The sequence below is a fragment of the Lineus longissimus genome, chromosome 15 (assembly GCF_910592395.1).
Source record: "Lineus longissimus chromosome 15, tnLinLong1.2, whole genome shotgun sequence".
NCBI classification, from domain to species: Eukaryota; Metazoa; Nemertea; class Pilidiophora; order Heteronemertea; family Lineidae; genus Lineus; species Lineus longissimus.
The window spans coordinates 14,815,087-14,833,315 of record NC_088322.1 but is presented as its reverse complement, the minus strand read 5'-3'; the positions used below and the strand labels follow the sequence as shown (position 1 = coordinate 14,833,315).

The 18,229-nt window shown below is 43.3% G+C and overlaps 2 protein-coding genes and 1 non-coding gene across 5 annotated transcripts; 1 reads left to right on the top strand and 2 right to left on the bottom strand.

Moving 5' to 3' along the window:
- Nucleotides 1–705: 705 nt before the first annotated feature.
- Nucleotides 706–2,853, top strand: LOC135499732 (protein N-lysine methyltransferase METTL21A-like). The gene is made up of 3 exons (XM_064790672.1): nt 706–1,021; nt 1,388–1,499; nt 2,012–2,853. The coding sequence occupies exons 1-3, from the start codon at nt 743–745 to the stop codon at nt 2,389–2,391; spliced, it is 771 nt and encodes a 256-aa protein (XP_064646742.1). The 5' UTR covers nt 706–742; the 3' UTR covers nt 2,392–2,853.
- Nucleotides 2,854–5,090: 2,237 nt separating this feature from the next.
- On the bottom strand, nt 5,091–17,577 carry LOC135499675 (uncharacterized). Of its 3 annotated transcripts, none has more exons than XM_064790588.1 (18): nt 17,488–17,577; nt 15,818–15,946; nt 14,918–15,110; nt 14,291–14,384; nt 13,901–14,045; nt 13,641–13,748; nt 12,887–13,109; nt 12,525–12,610; nt 12,108–12,228; nt 11,517–11,698; nt 11,126–11,392; nt 10,045–10,206; nt 8,948–9,124; nt 7,129–7,311; nt 6,690–6,808; nt 6,125–6,311; nt 5,607–5,801; nt 5,091–5,357 (listed from the first exon to the last, which is right to left on the bottom strand). In XM_064790588.1, exons 2-18 carry the CDS (start codon nt 15,927–15,929, stop codon nt 5,191–5,193), a joined length of 2,721 nt encoding a protein of 906 aa, XP_064646658.1. In that variant the 5' UTR covers nt 15,930–15,946; nt 17,488–17,577; the 3' UTR covers nt 5,091–5,190. The 3 variants fall into 3 exon arrangements, with proteins under 3 accessions (XP_064646658.1, XP_064646659.1, XP_064646660.1); XM_064790589.1 differs by having other exon boundaries at nt 5,607–5,783; XM_064790590.1 differs by lacking the exon at nt 15,818–15,946 and having other exon boundaries at nt 17,488–17,571.
- Trnai-aau (transfer RNA isoleucine (anticodon AAU)) lies at nt 16,585–16,658 on the bottom strand. Its single transcript has one exon. It is a non-coding gene; the product is annotated as a tRNA-Ile (tRNA).
- Nucleotides 17,578–18,229: the final 652 nt, after the last annotated feature.

The following is an 18,229-nucleotide window of genomic DNA, read 5'->3' as shown; positions in this document are numbered from 1 at the left end:
TCCAAAGTGATTGCATGAGGACAACCCCATTTGTGTCGTATATCACTGGAAACGCCCGATTCCCCTGATTCTGCAGGATGTTTAATTTGTTCAAATAAATCATAAGCGTCGCATTTGCTCCTTGCTGTGTTCACCATCCAAATGGTAATATTGCCAATTGCTGGGCCGGACAATCACGGAAAACCCCAAATATCATACATTTCTTCCTGGATAATTATTCAGTGACCATTCTCCCGTGAAAGACAGTTGCTAACGCTACACAAAAATCAAAAAAATTTGAGGGTTAACCATTGAACTTTTGAGATATGTTGAATTTTGGACAAATCAGCGAAAACCGCACCAATTGGCATTGGACGGCATTTCAACACGGTGCCGACGCACATTCCAAGTTCAGTGTAGGCCTACACATACGTCGGGAACAACAGCAAAATGCGTAGTTTCCTGTTAGCCGCCTATTGAGTAGTGGTCTAGGTTTCAGAAACTCCAAAAAAACACGTCTTTGCCAAAACAACTGATAAATCAATACTGGCATACTGTGAGAACCAAGAAATCAATGAATTTTTAGAAACTATTGTTACGGGTTGGCCGCGCATGAATACAAAAATATCCCTAATGAGACCTAAAAAGTCCAAGGGAGCGAAACGACTGGGGGCGAAAAGGTCAGGAAGCGAAACAACGCAATTCTTACGTTGGACACTTCCCGCTTCCGGTGTAAATATTGACACGTGTTTCGCTATTTCTCATGTTTTTGAGGCTTGGTCTTCTCATTTACGCGTCTTTCCCTCTCCTGATGTCTTCCGCTGATGGAAAAAATGCTAAAGAAGCGATAGGACATTTCAAAGATGAAGTTCAACAAGAAAATGTGGCCCAGAATGCCCTAGCTTTGGTCCCATATGAACAAAATGATCATCCTCTTGGAAGATTTCATCAAGAAAATTGGGAGTTCAATTTTTCTGGAAGACGCATTTCTATCCATCAAAACTGGAACCATCTTGGTGTTGCTGGAGTTGTTTGGGATGCTGTAAGTTGAGGAGATGATTCATTAACATTATGCGATGCCTAGTTGTGTTTATAAGCTGATGTATTTTAGTTTTTGGGCCGACACACTGCGAGGGTAGCAGCAGCATGGCTGAGGGCGTTGGCTGCATCTGCTACCATGGCAACTAAGTGCTTTGATGTTTTTCATCAAACGATTTAGGGACTGAAAACAATTATTAGGGCAAGCCCGAAATTTAGTTTACTGGTACTTTAAGTCATTAAGAAGATTGACCAGGTTCAGCCAGGGACAGGTGTGCTTTTGTTTTATGAGAATTGGGATGGGATTTTGTTGGCTCATCTCCCTGCTTAGTTCTTGGGATTAGTCACTGTCATCTGTTTTACGTTTCAGGCTGTAGTTTTATGTGAATATCTTGAGAAGAACCAGGACTTGGTAAAAGATAAAAGAGTTGTAGAACTTGGTGCTGGAACTGGACTAGTCGGAATTGTGGCCGGGTTACTTGGTAGGTGTTAATCCCATGCCAGGGTGTTCAATTTCAGCTGAATCACTGACATTTCACTGACTATTCATTATATAATAATGATTCTTTTATATAGCGCAATTCCGTGACACTATAGTTCTCGCTCAAAGCGCTTTGGGATATCATAATTATTATTACCCCGGTCTCCACAGAAATCAATCAGGGGTTTCAAGGAGCAACCACAAGGCGCTCACTTGAACTCGACCAGTAGGGAACTAAGCAGTGACTCGGCCGGGAGTCGAACCCACGACCTCCTGATCATGAGGCCGACTATCTTCCACTGCGCTACCGCTGCCCCCATTTGCATGGATGGTTGTTCACAATAGAGCTAAGTGCTCTCTCCTGCTCAAGACTATCTGTCTGGTGTTTGAAATTGTCTGTTGGTTAGTTCTCAGTCTCAATCTACTGGACTTTGTATACAGTCTTGACTGTTTTGTCATGTCACATATACAAAACAACGTGAATGTCATAACACTTGAAATATTAATTTGCAGGAGCTGACATCACCATAACAGACAGGGAAGATGTTCTCAAGCATCTGAACAATGTTGTGGCATCAAACATTCCGGTAGAAGTCAGTCACAAGGTCAGAGTTGAAGAGTTAGATTGGACTGAGAATCTGCAAAGATACGCTCAACCCTTCGATGTAGTTCTTGGTGCAGATGTCATCTATATAAAGGAGACTTTCTCACATTTATTGAAGACTTTGCTCCATCTAAGCGACAGTGATTCGTTGGTCCTGCTGTCGTGTCGTATTCGTTATGACAGAGACACTGACTTTTTGACACTTTTGGAAGAGAAGTTTACAGTGACTCTTATTTTCAAAGAAAAGGAGCGAGACATTCACATCTATTCTGCCAAGAAGAAAAGCTGACGAAGGGAGGAATATCAGATGGAATGATTATGCATTTTTCAGGCTCTGTGGCCATTGTTTTGTACCAAGGATGGAATATATCATATCACTTCCGTCCGGTCAGGGATGTTGGTAAATGAGGGTGATAGGTCATTTGGATCGAGCTAACTTCTCTCTGACATGCTTATGTTGGACGTTATTCCAGCACATGCATTGTAATCTGACTTGGTCTGAGCTAGCATCCCACAATTTTCGGGAAGACATTCACAGCCTTATCTCTCCCACGGCAGTCATCTCAGCCTGCTGTCTTGGACTGACCTGACATCTCTGTCTAGTATTAGCTAGACATGCAAGCTTTCATTTACCAAATAGCTTGTTGTTCCGAAGGCCGCACTAACACCTCTTGTACCGGTCATATATTATGCAATGTTTTAATTTATGTAATAAAGGTTGGCAATTGTGGTGGCAGTTGGCTGGCGCTCGTCAAAGGAAAACAACGTGTTTTTTAGTCCCTTTCTTTAAAAACCCCACCCAAAGAACTGTACGAAACAATCTCACTGTGCTCTAGATGACATGCACACCAGGGCCTACTGCCCTAGGCTTAGCTATCATCTCACCATGCTTGTGAAGACAGGTACAACCTGGCCGTCTCTTCTATACCACAGGCACCAAGTCCCCTTGGTCTGAGCTATCATCTCACTATGCTTGTGAAGACAGGTACAACCTGGCCGTCTCTTCTATACCGCAGACACCAAGTCCCCTTGGTCTGAGCTATCATCTCACTATGCTTGTGAAGACAGGTACAACCTGGTCGTCTCTCTATACCACAGGCACCAAGGCCCCTTGGTCTGCGCTATCATCTCACTATGCTTGTGAAGACAGGCACAACCTGGTCGTCTCTTATATACCACAGGCACCAAGGCACCTTGGTCTGCGCTATCATCTCACTATGCTTGTGAAGACAGGCACAACCTGGTCGTCTCTTCTATACACCGGCACCAAGGCCCCTTGGTGTGAGCTATCATCTCACTATGCTTGTGAAGACAGGTACAACCTGGTCGTCTCTCTATACCACAGGCACCAAGGCACCTTGGTCTGAGCTATCATCTCACCATGCTTGTGAAGACAGGCACAACCTGGCCGTCTCTTCTATACCACCGGCACCAAGGCAGCTTGGTCTGAGCTTTCATCTCACTATGCTTGTGAAGACAAGTACAACCTGGCCGTCTCTTCTATACCACAGGCACCAAGACCCCTTGGTCTGAGCTATAATCTCACCATGCTTGTGAAGACAGGTACAACCTGGCCGTCTCTTCTATACCACAAGATCACGACCCCTTGGTCTGAGCTATAATCGCACCATGCTTGTGAAGACAGGTACAACGTACTTGGCTGTCTCTTTTACACCGATCTTGGGTTCGCTGTTGTAAAATCAGAAGTGTAACAGTTGCTGTCATCAGTTTTCAGGTTGTGACAGTGTCGAGGACCAGTGAAGCCGGCTGGTTATTGTCCTCTGTCCTCACTAAGAGGTGGCAGCATAGACAATTGACCTGCAACGCACCTGCTACGTAAGTGGGGTTAACACCATGGATTTAATGCCGAGAGATTTGCACAGTATAGAAGGGACTTGTTAGGTAGTATATTAATAAGATAAACCACAGATTAAACCAGGTTCATGCTTGCTTTGACTTGATGAATGACGGAGCTGAGGGAGCTGGTTCAGGGGTTCCAGCTGTAAATCGTCCCCCGCCCTAAAAACGGGCGATATTTTTAATGTTTAGTAATTGCCTAGTTCCAATTTCTTAGTTCAGATGGCAGCATCAGAGAAGATGCGCGTCGTACGGAAATATGCGCGGGACTTCTCGCATCCAAAGCGAGAATCGTGCTACTCGACTAACGAGCCGTTCTATCAGCAAGCTCAATTACTACGTCCTAAGACCTGGTTTATTATCAATGACTATACCGCAGCTCATACCATAGCTGGGACAAAAATGTGTACCGAGGAAAAAATGATCATGATACATCCCTTACGAAAAAGGTGTCTCAATTTTACCATGATAAATCCACAATTCACCATGGTAAAATTGAGACACCTTTGGAAAAACGAGGACATTTCTGTTTTCCACCGGGCCTGTGTATTTTACGGTCGCTCTATATTGTTACCTGTAGAAATGACGTGACTTTCGGCCAATGAGACAGTAGTGCACCATATCTCTTCTGGATGTGCCCTCCCCTTCATAGCTCGCCATGTTGCCAGAGAGTATACCAAGTCTTTGCTGAATGTGCCATGCCCCATTCACTACTAGGCGTACTATGTCTGATCTAGATGTGTACTCTCCCAACGTAGTGCATCATGTTTCTACAGGGTGGACCTTGTCTCAACCCTTAGGAAAAATGTGTCTCACTTTCACATGGTGAATACCTGATCATTTTTAGAAAGGGATTGCATGAAATCAGAACACCAAAACTGATAAGACAGCATACTGCAACACAACCATACCTGATAATACAGCATATGCTGCAGATTTTTGTTTTGAGCACGGTTAGTGAGCAGCCAGTGATTGCAGTTTTTTGCTAGAATTGGTAGTTGTTTGAAAAATTGACATTCAGACACTGATCAATGAAAGTGTAGGTCATACCAGCTGCGCAAACACTTCAGGCTACGTACATGTAATTGTATAGGACAACGAGGTGACATCTTTTTTTATTTATTACACCTAATCTCTACATGAAAAGCAGGGCTTCAGCCCAGTACTGATTACTATTCAACGAATGGGCCAAATTTGGCACGGAATTTGCACTGATCGATGTCCTGTTTTCTCAGCCGATTGGTTTGACATCGACAGCATCCCCTTGACATTGGGCTCCACCATTGGTGGGTGGCGGGTTGGCGCACTGGCGTGTGCGGTACTGGTACTTGGTGCCGGAATTGTCATCAGCTTGGACGTCCGTGGACCATATGCTCCACTCCTCCCAGTCTCCATTCACTGCAACAAAACACATTGTATTGTTTATCGGTTCATTTCACACCCGAAAATGGCAGTAAGGGAGCATTTTAAAGTTGCTATGAAGCCAAAAACAACAAACACTGGTCGTCTCGCCCTTGATCCCCTGGACGGTGACCTTGTGACACACCACACACACAATCAATCTTTGGTTGGCTTATTGGAACATGCAATGGAGACAAGCAACACCACAAGTTCACAAGGGAACAGCGTATTCATACACATCCTTACCTGGACATTGCCCATCGGCACAAGACTTGCTCTCTTCAGAGTTACCATGGCAAGTATTGCCGCCATTCTTTGGTGCTGGGTTTTTACACTGTCTGGTACGTTTTTTAGTGCCTCCTCCGCATGTCATACTGCATGCTCCATATGAGGACCATACGCCCCACTCGCCGTTTATTGGAGCTGAAAAATGGTTATATGCTGCAAAAAACGTTTTGACAGCTCCACCGAAGAAGAGTTCAGTGAGGCAATCTAATACCGACAGTGAGACATTGATGTCTATTCTAAAACATCTCAAACTTGTTATATTTTAGGCATAAACCACCGCAAATCTGCATTATGGTCGTCTCTTCAAAATATCTATTGGCAAAACGAGGCTGAATGGTAATCTCTGATTAAAAAATCAACCATTGTAACCAAGGTGTTTTAATCTGGAACCAAACAAAAGCTCTTCAATATTGTTGAAATAGTACTGTTACAGTAAGGCATGTTACTTTTAAATAGTTCGTTTGATCACCACTTACAGTTGACCTCTAGTGTATAAGCATCGACAGCATCTGTTGCCCCATGACCAGTAGCTGGACAATCGGCAGATGCCCCATTTCCTTGATACAGTACACCCCATTGAGCTGGTGACTGTCCATAGCACTTCCCGTCAAAGCGCAGAGCAAATATTTTACAGCCTGCTGCTTCAGCCGCAGTCGCACATGTCTGAAATGAGGGAAATCACACTATAGAACGTTAGTCCCTGTATGTTTGCCTACAAAAAAACAAGTAAGATATCTCAGTTATATAAGTAAGACACGTGAGTAGCTTAGAATGGTTCGCGCCTACTCCCTGGCCTTTAAAAATACCCCAATAGTCAACCTAGCATGCATAAAATCTCTCTCCCGAGCAACTTCAAAGGTGCTACTCAGTCCCGAATGATACATCCTGACGTTATCAGTGGTTTTAAATATACTCCGCCTCTCGATACGATGTAGGAGTATCAAATCTGTATCTCAGTTTTTGCCACAGGGCATAATATTGAGGTCACCTGCTCAGCAATTCTAACTGTTTCCTCCTCAGTTTTCGGACGTGTATTCTTACCGCCTTCTTATCAGTTCTTTTGGTGTAGTCTCCGGTAGCCGGCTCAGTCCCCTCGATCGTATTCATCAGCTCGGGCAGACCTGCATCGTCCCAACAACCGATCCATTCATATTGGGCTTCTGAAGTACAAAATTCTACAACTATGAGAAATTTTTTAAAAACTGCACATAGTGAAATGTTGACTGGGTTGATTTCAGACAAAGACACAGGTGCTGCTGACTTGTCTTAAAATGGGGTGGTAGTTTTTTTCTCCAGTGGTGCAAAATATGTAAAGACCGTGTAATCCATGAAAAGCAAACCATCAATTGCAAAACACGGAGTAGTTGTTGTCAAGTTGAGAGGCATGGAGGGGAGGGGGGCATAACGCCACCCTTTAGCAAATTTTGAGTGTGTGGTTGTGAAGGCAATTGCCGGAGTGGCTAAATTACGTCTTGCTGACCTGAGATGGGACACGTTTCCGGGGCACATGTTCGTTGATCTGTGCTCGAGCCCTCGCATTCTTTTCCTCCGTTGGTCGGTTTTGGGTTTGTGCATTCCCTGGTCCTGGTTTCTTGACCCCCTCCACATGTCTTGGAGCACGATCCCCAAGCACTCCATTCTGTGTAGCCTCCGTCAGTCAGGACTGCAATAGAAATGCTTCATAACATACATCACTGGCTCGAACTAGAACTTGAAAGTTTTTTTGACCAAGCTTGTGGTGTTACATTGTCGAGAGAATTAAAATAATAATAAAAAGAATGTTCAGCATTTTTGTACCGCTTGTGCTCGATTCACATTTGATTTGTCCGGCTGCCTCTCAGCGCTAGGATTCAACATTTAATGCCGTTGCCAGTTTGGCACCCATTTACTCGTGGTAAGGACACGAAGACGAAATAGCGGTGATCCCTCCGTGTGTTGAACTCACAACCTCCTAATTATGAACCCAGCGCTCAGTGCGACCACTATGCCACTGATCTCCCTTTAGCGTTCTTTAGAAATAGCAATGATGAATGCACGCACAACACTTCAGGATTCTTCAGAAACAGCAATGATGAATTCACGCACAACACTTCAGGATTCTTTAGAAACAGCGATGATGAATGCACCCACAACACTTCAGGGTTATTTAGAAACAGCGATGATGAATGCACGCACAACACTTCAGGATTCTTTAGAAACAGCGATGATGAATGCACGCACAACACTTCAGGATTCTTTGGAAACAGCGATGATGAATGCACGCACAACACTTCAGGATTCTTTAGAAACAGCGATGATGAAAGCACGCACAACACTTCAGGGTTCTTTAGAAACAGCGATGATGAATGCACGCACAACACTTCAGGATTCTTTAGAAACAGCGATGATGAATGCACGCACAACACTTCAGGATTCTTTAGAAACAGCAATGATGAATGCACCCACAACACTTCAGGATTCTTTAGAAACAGCGATGATGAAAGCACCCACAACACTTCAGGATTCTTTAGAAACAGCGATGATGAATGCACGCACAACACTTCAGGGTTCTTTAGAAACAGCAATGATGAATGCACCGACAACACTTCAGGATTCTTTAGAAACAGCGATGATGAATGCACGCACAACACTTCAGGGTTCTTTAGAAACAGCGATGATGAATGCACCCACAACACTTCAGGATTCTTTAGAAACAGCGATGATGAAAGCACCCACAACACTTCAGGATTCTTTAGAAACAGCGATGATGAATGCACGCACAACACTTCAGGATTCTTTAGAAACAGCGATGATGAATGCACGCACAACACTTCAGGATTCTTTGGAAACAGCGATGATGAATGCACGCACAACACTTCAGGATTCTTTAGAAACAGCGATGATGAATGCACGCAAAACACTTCAGGATTCTTTAGAAACAGCGATGATGAATGCACGCACAACACTTCAGGATTCTTTAGAAACAGCGATGATGAATGCACGCACAACACTTCAGGATTCTTCAGAAACAGCGATGATGAAAGCACCCACAACACTTCAGGATTCTTTAGAAACAGCGATGATGAATGCACGCACAACACTTCAGGATTCTTTAGAAACAGCGATGATGAATGCACGCACAACACTTCAGGATTCTTTAGAAACAGCGATGATGAATGCACGCACAACACTTCAGGGTTCTTTAGAAACAGCGATGATGAAAGCACGCACAACTCATTGGTGGTAAAAATAAAGTAAGGATTGCCACAAAGAGGCTGGAGTAGGCCTCCTCATTAGAGAATAATGTTACAGGTTCTCACCAAGAACACAGTGTCCAAACTTCTGGTCTGTGTCATAGTCTGCTGTAGTAGCACACCAGGGGGCACTCCCAGCAGTTCGGGTACAGAAATGGAAGGTTTCCGCTTTGTAGATGAACGGGAAAACGCAGTCGGCACCTTGGGCGTTCCCACTTCCCTTCAAAGTGGTTATCTGCTTGTCTGAAAAGGGAATGACTTCAATAACTTATTTTACCCCAGATGTTCATTCAATTCTATTCAATTCAATAGCATTCCGCGAAGATGACGTCACTGCAGCTGCTGCCCTCTATTTCCCCATCGCTGAATTACAGGCAATGTCGGACAAACATGCGGTTTCGTAATGGATTCCCTTCAGGCTTTCTAACTAGGGCAGTTAGATTCAATCTGGCACATGTCCGAGTGTTGGAAATACTACATAATTGTTCTGAATATTTCTCTCTCTGACTCTATGGTATCATTCATGCTAAAAACAATGCAGGGTCAAAGATAATTGACTTTGAAATAAGCTCAAATGCGTAGAAATAAGTGTCGATGTCCGACTGTCACGTGACTAAAACGTCATCAATATCTTATTCAAATGACCTTGTGAGCTATAAATAGTAACGTCGCGGAATGCTATTCAAATGAACTTTATCAGTCACCATATAAAAATGTATTTCACATAGGTACGCGACATATAAAGTATAATCGTATAATATACATACATGATACAGGCAATACTAAGCTGAACATCAATGAACTAAAGAGTAAACTAGCTAAATCAAATGCATTTAAAAAACAAACAACGAAATAACTTCTTGTGATAATAGAATTGTACGCAACGCAACGCAATGGTCGGTCGATCACCACCCTGTGTAGGTAGGAGGGAGCATCCCAGCACACCTGGAGTGCTAGTGTCACAGATGATGGAATAGGAGATTACATTAGACACATATTTATCATTTTCCAACTGAACAAACTATTTGAAATAATTTGTCAGCTTTCCAGTCTAATCTTTGTGTACACAGTTGACATTTTTTGCTGCAGACACTTATGCGTACCGGAAACAATTAAATCAGGATGCTCAAAATGGCGGTACCAATGGTCAACTATGAACTTACTATATACACATTCGCCCCACTGTTTGTCGGTGTCATAGTTTTCTGTCGTCCCGCACCATTTGAGACCGCCGGTGTAATCAAGGCATTCGTTGCGTTTAACGCCACCAGCGATGAAGGGAAAGGCACATGGGGCGTTCTTCGCATTGCCGCCAGATGTTCTGTCTGAAAAAAAGGAGAGATTGAAATCATCCAACTACGAAAATTATACTAATGTTAAAAAATCTATTCATCGGAGGAAGACAGCGCGTATAGCAGGAAAACTTTGCAGCAAAATCTTTTATAATGCGATTGAATGACCTTGAATATGGATTTTCATTTTTATCCAGATAGAAGGCTTGGGAAAAGCAAATGGTGATACCAATTTGTCGATTTCTCAACGGCAAGTGTACTCTTCGTTAATTCACTTGATTCAAATTTAAACCAAGTGTTAATACAGGTTGTAGCGTAAATTATTCACAAGGAGCTGTTCCTGATACTTTGCACATCCGGCAATTATCACGGCGTAACAAAGGCTGGATTTTGAACTAATCGATTGCATTATAAAGAATGCATCAATGAGTCCATTTCTGCAAGTTCTCATGCTTTTACCACTCGTCACAAACACGGTCAGTATCGCAAAACATTTCATGTGTATTAATCATGAATAAATTTGAGGAACAAATACTGTTATAATTGCTACATTTCTTGCCAATATAATCAGCTGTGGTTGGTTTGTAAAACAAACACTTTCATTCATTTAGCGACGATTTAATGCGTCAATCGACCCGACTCAAGTGTTTGCTGGATCAACCAGATGCTTTTGTTGTGGCTTCTCAAATGCAAGTAAACTGCATATGGACAGCGTTTTTAAATGGAAAACTTTGAAGTGAAGAAATAAGTGAATTCATTTTCTTTATACTGTTTAACTGGATTTTAACTGGTTCGATCAACTTGCGGCTCAATCCGGGGTCAGAGCATAAAATTCAAGTGATGAAATGAAAATTGTATATTCGTGATCTACGGTGTCATTTCAAAACAATATATGGCTGGCTACTTCCTGAATTGAAAGCATTTTATTTGAGATGTAACCATATTTACTTACCAGCTACGAAATTCCAATTGACCGAATTCAAAGTGGCTTTAAATGCACCTCCTTCACAACCGTACAGATAATTCAACTCGGCGAGATCCAAGTCAGTGATCTTGTCTCGCTGCCCAAGTACGGCAGTAGTCTTTCTGTTTGGTATGATGGTGTCAATTGCTTCATCAATGGCGAATGCCCATTTTGGATACTGCATGATGCTGCTGTAATCGTAGTCGAAGCCGTTTATGTGAGAGTTGGGCTGTTTCTCGAAATTATTCTGGTAATCTGCAGAGAGCAATGAGTGAGAAAATGTCATTTGGCAGTAAGCGTGTTTGACCTGTAAGGCACCCGGTGTTCGACCTGTTGGAGTTAGATGAAAAAGAATGATCAATGATCAATATGTACTCACCTGGTTCGACATTATCCATATTTATGGTCACCCAGCTGTCTCTGTCGGGCCTGGTGTGTTCGTGCCAGTACCCGAAACTGTGCAGGAGCTCGTGTTGGATTGTGCCATCCTTCGCCAGACAACTGTTGCGGTTCAGATTCAAATCCTGCTTGCCTCCTTTTCGCCCCACATAAGACCAGCATCTAAAAGGAGAAATATTCCACACCATGGGAAGAAAGTCCATTGAAAGAGATGTTAAAGGAAACCTACCGCAAAACGCTCATAAATATTGGGAGTTTTGAACAGCCCGGTAAAAACTGAAGGCGGGGATATGTTCTCACTCTCAGCCATAAATCTGCTGTTTCGAGGGCACCCGATGGTGACACAGGGCACTATTTGTATCAATCTTGTTTAAAATTAACTGGCTATCACATGCGCTGGGTTATACTGCTAAAACTGCCGAAACCAAGAGGCGAGATCTGACAGTTGGTCTCAATAATTGACTACATACTTAGGTGTCTGACTAATCCTCTGCGGTTTAAGAATGGCTTTCTGACAAATGCTACCAAAACATAGATACTCGGCATGGAAAACTAGGAAAAGAAGTCTTACCCGTCGTCTGAAGTCTTGATGGAGAGATAGTCACCTTCATTTGTCCTTGGAGTGAGTTTTATGCACGTTTTCTCACCATAAACAGACAACGCACTGTTGATTCTATCTTTTTCATAAGCGGCTGTTTGATTGAAAAATCATTTGAAAAGTGGCCTCAACTAATAGCAAAAATTTATAAGGCGAACTCATATATTTTTGCTAATAGCTAATATCTGAAGTAAATAAGTTTTTGATCAAAATGATGTGAAAGATCAGAAAACTAGATGCCGCGGCTATTCAATAAACCAAGTGTAGTATCACGGCCTGGAGTTGAACCCATGACCTCTCGATTGACAACAGCAATTTCTGAATATCATTCATATAGATCATAAGTCACTCAAAAGAGAACCCCACAGAGACTGTACGAACTACACTTACACACATAAGCGTCAAATACAAATGGTACGATCCCATTCGGCCAGCGGTACGAATCGCCATCACGGGCAGCACGTTTGTCCCGAGACCTGTTGGAAATTGTAAAATTATAATATCATGAAATTTAATGTATGGTTTTAATAAAGGTGGGTGTCACACAATGATACAAAGAGTGAAATATCGAGTTAAAGGGGTTTTAGAATTCCTGACAAAACTTGGCCCGATCTGTAGACCTAAAAGGACTGCAAGTAAAGTATTGTACTGTAACAACACAGAAGTGCCCAGGTCATCTTGAATGTTACAACATTTCCATATCGCTTTCACAGTACATGTAATTAATATTGCCATAAATTGGTGTCACTTACTTAAATCCTTCCTTCCTGTTTCCTTTCACTTTTTCCGGCGTCGGAGACTTCCTCCTGTTGTCTTTCTTCTTCTCATAAACCTTGTCGAGATCCTTCAGAGATGGCTTCGTGCCTCGCTTTATCTTGATAGCTTTTGTCGCCGTTCCAGGATCAGCCCCGGCCTCGACCAACGCTTGTTGTTCCTCGTCCAGTTTCATGTCAGTGTCGTACAGATTTGCAACCCCTGGTGTCAAAAAGAAAGATGTTAACACGTCAGATCTCTTGTGACCTTTAGAAAGTTACTTGACCAAGATGTTGAACTGACTTTCCTTATGTCTGGTGCCTTGAACATGCAAAGTCAAGCTCATCCCGCCTTGGAAGAGGAATAGTCCCAGGAGAAAATCACCTCCAAGTGCAGAGCGAACGCTGAGGAAGAAGATGACGAACAAGCAAAAGATCTCATCTAAGTGAACAGTTTGTGAATAACTCTCCCTCTCTGGCTGCAGTTGGAGTAATTGGGCCAGAAATCTCTCACTGCTGTGGTCATCACTGGTGTCTGCATCAAGAATTGGTGGTCGCAGCGATGTCTGCAATCAATGTCACAACCAGCGATTACTGCCTGCAGACAAGAGATGGTTCTGTCGCACACAGCAGTGATTGTAATCGCAAGTCGCAGTAATTTACAGCTTCAAGGCTAACTGCCGTGTTCCACCGCCGCGCTACAAACCTCACTGACATGCATGAAAGCAGAAGAAGAAGTTTTAAGTTTACCAACCTTTATTTGCCTCCATTAGAGTACTGAATGCCCCTTGTTCGGCCAGCTCAATTTCTTTGTTGAAACTGTCTATCTTTTCGTTTATTTTCTTGATGGCTTTTTCGTCTCCTGCAGAAGGAATGAGATGAAAGGAACAAAATGTTCCATGCTAAGATTTCTCAGAACGTATTGTGGAAGTGAAGAGAATGTGTATCCCTTTATCATGGATTTAAGTCAGATTGCTAATTAAAATAATGATGAAATAAATGAACGGTTCTTACTTTGAAAGTTGAGCTCACAGATAACCAGATGCTTCTCCTCACAATCATAGCCTCCAAACTTCCCTGTTGTCAAGTTAATACCTATACAGCCAATTGGTTTGCCTTTCTGGATGGGGTTAGACGTGTCCCATTCCTTGTAAATGTTCTGAAAAATAGGGTGTATTGGTCGTCAAACTGGTGATTTCAGACTGGCAGAATGGGCGATGTCGAACGTGCATCTTAAATATTCCGATCACAGAATCAGTAACCCCAATTAGTGGCAAACTGCAGCGGCGCACAAGGACAATATCTCTCAAGAAACAACCCTGAGGAAGTTCTTGTTAGCCACTCTATACAAGAAGTCTGTTACACTTTATATGAGTTCAGTCTAGTACAACAAGCCTCACTTACCCAAGCTCCCTTATCATGAAGAACATCATAATTGACCCATGTCAGAACTCCTGGAATCTTGGACTCTTGCAACCCAACCCAAGCGATGTCATCCCTGAGGAAAAGAGGGGAAGAAGAAGGGGCAATAGTCATGGGGATAAGGATACCATACTCGTGAGCCAGTGGTCTCAGTTACACTACGTTTGGAATAGTGATTACCACGACGATCTTACAAAACCACTGCGAAGGAGAGAATAAAGAGCCCAAGGCATAGTTTCGTAACCTCTCTATAGTGATTAGGAGGAGGAGCCAAATTATACCGGGTCGGCACATTGCAGAGTTGCCATGTAGATCTGAAAAGAGGACCGGTTTGGATGCCTCAGAAAATGCTCACATCCAAACATCCTACTTGTGTACACTTTTATAGATGTCTACCTGGATTGTCTAACCCTCCTCCTTTAAATATTTCTTTGGCTTTTGAACAATGACCGAATGAAGACCATCCTGAACCTCATGGTCTTGTATTCCCTTTCAACGTAGCCTCGATAAAATGCAGAAACCTTGGCGGTCCAGGATGAACGAAGACACTTGCAGAATGCCTTGTAAGGTACAAATTCAGCGCCGCTGGTGTCAAGACTGGTCACTTACCTCATCTTTTTGTCCTTAGCATACTTGAGTATGGCGTCATAGACGGGCCTCTTTCTGATGCCAACTGGGAGGTCGCCGTGGACGTCTTTGGTGCAGTATTTCCTTGCTTTTGCCCATGATTTTTTCTTCGAATTGAAGTCGAAGCATTGGCCATTGAACATCACACCATCCCGACATGGGTTGCCACCTTGTCCTGTGGACACCAAGTTATCATAGAGAGGATAAGGGTTTGTTTCGCCAACGCTTTAACGTTGTCTACGCGAACGCCCCAACAGCGTTCAGAGATGAGAAACTCCGGGAGAGTACACTCCGGTAGCAATGGAGCGGCCTTGTTCTGGGAAACTCCGGGAGAGTACACTCCGGAAGCAATGGAGCGGCCTCGTCCTGGGAAACTCCGGGAGTGTACACTCTGGAAGCAATGGAGCGGCCTCGTCCTGGGAAACTCCGGGAGAGTACACTCCGGAAGCAATGACGCGGACTCGTCCTGCCGATGTAGGACGATTAGGATGACGAAATGGACTGCATAGGCGACTATACGGGAGGGAGGATCATCGTCCGTCTGAACACTGTTTGGATTTGTTCGAGGACACAAATATATCGCTGAGCATGGCATGATCTATTGTATGTATCTAATGGAGAGACTGCCGTTCGTAAAAGTCAGGTATATCCTTCAACAAGGCTTTCTTGTCAACTAAACTCTCAACAAATGATGATCTCATGCTGTGGACGCCTCCCGTGCATAGTCACATTCAGTGTCCCTCGCAGAATCTGCTGGTAACATATGCTGTCTTGATCATCTAACCAGTATACTCCGGATGCAGTGGACCGGCCTAGACCCACACCCTTTGAGACATTATGAATATGATGACAAATAGACTGCCCCGGGAGTCGACGGCTTACCATCATTTGAAGGCGGAGGAGACTCCTTGTAGTACTGTCTCCTCGGTGGTTTCCCGCAGGCACAACCCAGAGTCACAACCAGGACAATCAGGGCTTTTCTCATGTTTGACATCGTCGAGACTAGCCGAACTGGAAAAGAGATTATATTTCAAACCTGGATGTGCCAGGAAACTCTGCCTGAGGATAGAATGTCCCCGGGAATACGGATTATACGCTTTTAATGTATGTGATATTAAAGTCATGGGTCTCTAAATAAGCACACCTTATTCTGTCGCTGGCGATGTGCTATAGAGAATGACACTTTTCCATGGGGACATTTTAAGACTGTCGCCGGAACAACAAACAGCAAATACAGCATCCTGATATAGCATACTCCGCTTCTCGATATTTTTGTATGGGTAGGAGTATCAAAAACCTGTATCTCAGGGTGCAAATAAAGAGGTAACGACTCCGACTTCACTCTGATGATCATCTCGAGAGATAAAATCTTTGGGACCATCACGACAGTTTGGGGCATTGGTGAGGGCTCATTGTAACGGTGAACAAAGGCTACTGGAGAGAAAGTCCGGTAAGTTTGGACTTTCCATTTCATTGATCATTTGGAAGAGTAACGATTTTTATCAATTCGACTGTGTATATTATATAAACACAACTTACCATTTCATATTATTACGCAACTCTCGAATATAACGATTGCGAGTGAATGAAAGAAGTCAGAAAAGAGTAAACTCATTTAAGCAATAAAAAGGGAAATATTCGAAAAATATTGGCCAGTACGGGGATCGAACCCGCGACATTCGCGTTATTAGCACGACGCTCTAACCAACTGAGCTAACCGGCCAACTGGCAATCGCAGCTTCACGTGACCTAATTGAACCATTATTGGAAAACCTCTCGTTATTTCCCGCCGTTGTGAACGCGCTGAATTCAAATAGAGTATAACCGTATTAATCAGCCCATTCTTCCCGTTTTCGGGTGAAATACAAGCTACATTTGTACCAAAACTGCTGGTTTCATCTCAAACGATGTCAGCGTTGAAGGTAGCAAACAATCGGCCACGAATTTGCATGAAACACGTATTCTGCGGCCTCTGGGGAACAGGTGTGCAAGGGATAGTAGTCCTAGGGCTGATAGTCCGTGTAACAATAGCCCGCATTGCTAAATGTTTTGGTTAGGGTTAGCGGTACAATAGATCATGCTGCTTAATTGGTCAAATACAATGCTACCGGACTATGACTCCAGGGGGACTATATCCGCTGTCACACCGGGCTAAGGAAGCATCACATAAGTTTTGGGGGAATTTTTGGATCTTTTATCTCGGGGGACGACTTACGAAAACGAGGTTGGACTTACTACGTCGGGTAGCTGTCGCGAACCCTGGCCCCCTCACTGGGTACGCTACGAATACAAAACTCATCAGCCGTAAGTCGTGTAACAGCTACAGGGAAGGTACAATAAAAGCCATGATATAACCACTAAGTATATAAGTGCGCGAAAATATCGACTCCCTGAGCGAGAGAAAAAACGAAAAAGAATTCCTTCAAATCATTACAAAGAGACAAATAGATTTTTCCTTCGTCGATAAACGGAAAAGAGGTAAACCGTACACATTTTATTCCACAAGCTTTCGCCACCCAGCAACGAGGCTTATGTTTCAATGATCAACTTACATGGGAGTAGGCCTATATTTCTCCAAAATGAAGTCTGAGGAATCCTCCCTCCTGCTTCTATCGCCGAAGTTCACCTGCTCTTCCGAGTAGTCCTTATAACCGTCTGATCAGAGTGGAGAACGGCACCAGCTGATGTAGCATGCAATCTCGTCCATAACGCTGATGAGTGCAGCCAGGGCGAGGCTTTGTTGAATATCATGTTTGCTAACATCATATGCAAATGGCAACTTTAAACGCGTGGTTAAAGTGCAATCTGGCCCAAAAGGACCGTGCACGTGAATAATATGTATTGATGATAGCCTAATGACATCAACGGAAGAGTGGAGCCAACCTAATGACAGGAGCAGAAGATTTGCCTTACAAATCCCTTTTTTGGTTTGGCCCATGGCCTATATATACAAAATCCATCATCAGGGTAACCAGTATATATCGTCTAAATCTTAGACATTTTGCGGTAGAAATCTAGAGGAACTAATGAACCTTAATTTTAAAATCTAATGACTGCGAATTACGGACTCCAGTCTGCAGGGACACCACGCGAGGCAATTAGACAGGTGTTCAGTTTCATCCATAAGGAAGTGGGTTTCTAATTAAACTACTGTGTGAATGAATTTCCTTCATTAATTCTAACAGATCGTCAATGTATATTTATTATGAGCAGTCCAATGCAAATACAAATACCAATTTCCTATAAAGTTTCACCAAGCTGAAAAGAACAATCTTGAAACAGATGATTGCTACG

What these genes read in the sequence shown, in the direction of transcription:
- LOC135499675 (XM_064790588.1), bottom strand. Translation starts at nt 15,929, where the DNA reads ATGTCAAACATGAGAAAAGCCCTGATTGTCCTGGTTGTGACTCTGGGT. An exon ending in AACAGGAAGGAAGGATTTAA is followed by an intron (nt 12,611 to 12,886) that starts GTAAGTGACACC and finishes AATTTCCAACAG; the next exon opens with GTCTCGGGACAAACGTGCTG. An exon ending in TGCCGATGGGCAATGTCCAG is followed by an intron (nt 5,358 to 5,606) that starts GTAAGGATGTGT and finishes GTTTTGTTGCAG; the next exon opens with TGAATGGAGACTGGGAGGAG.
- LOC135499732 (XM_064790672.1), top strand. Translation starts at nt 743, where the DNA reads ATGTTTTTGAGGCTTGGTCTTCTCATTTACGCGTCTTTCCCTCTCCTG. An exon ending in CTGGAGTTGTTTGGGATGCT is followed by an intron (nt 1,022 to 1,387) that starts GTAAGTTGAGGA and finishes TTTACGTTTCAG; the next exon opens with GCTGTAGTTTTATGTGAATA. An exon ending in AATTGTGGCCGGGTTACTTG is followed by an intron (nt 1,500 to 2,011) that starts GTAGGTGTTAAT and finishes ATTAATTTGCAG; the next exon opens with GAGCTGACATCACCATAACA.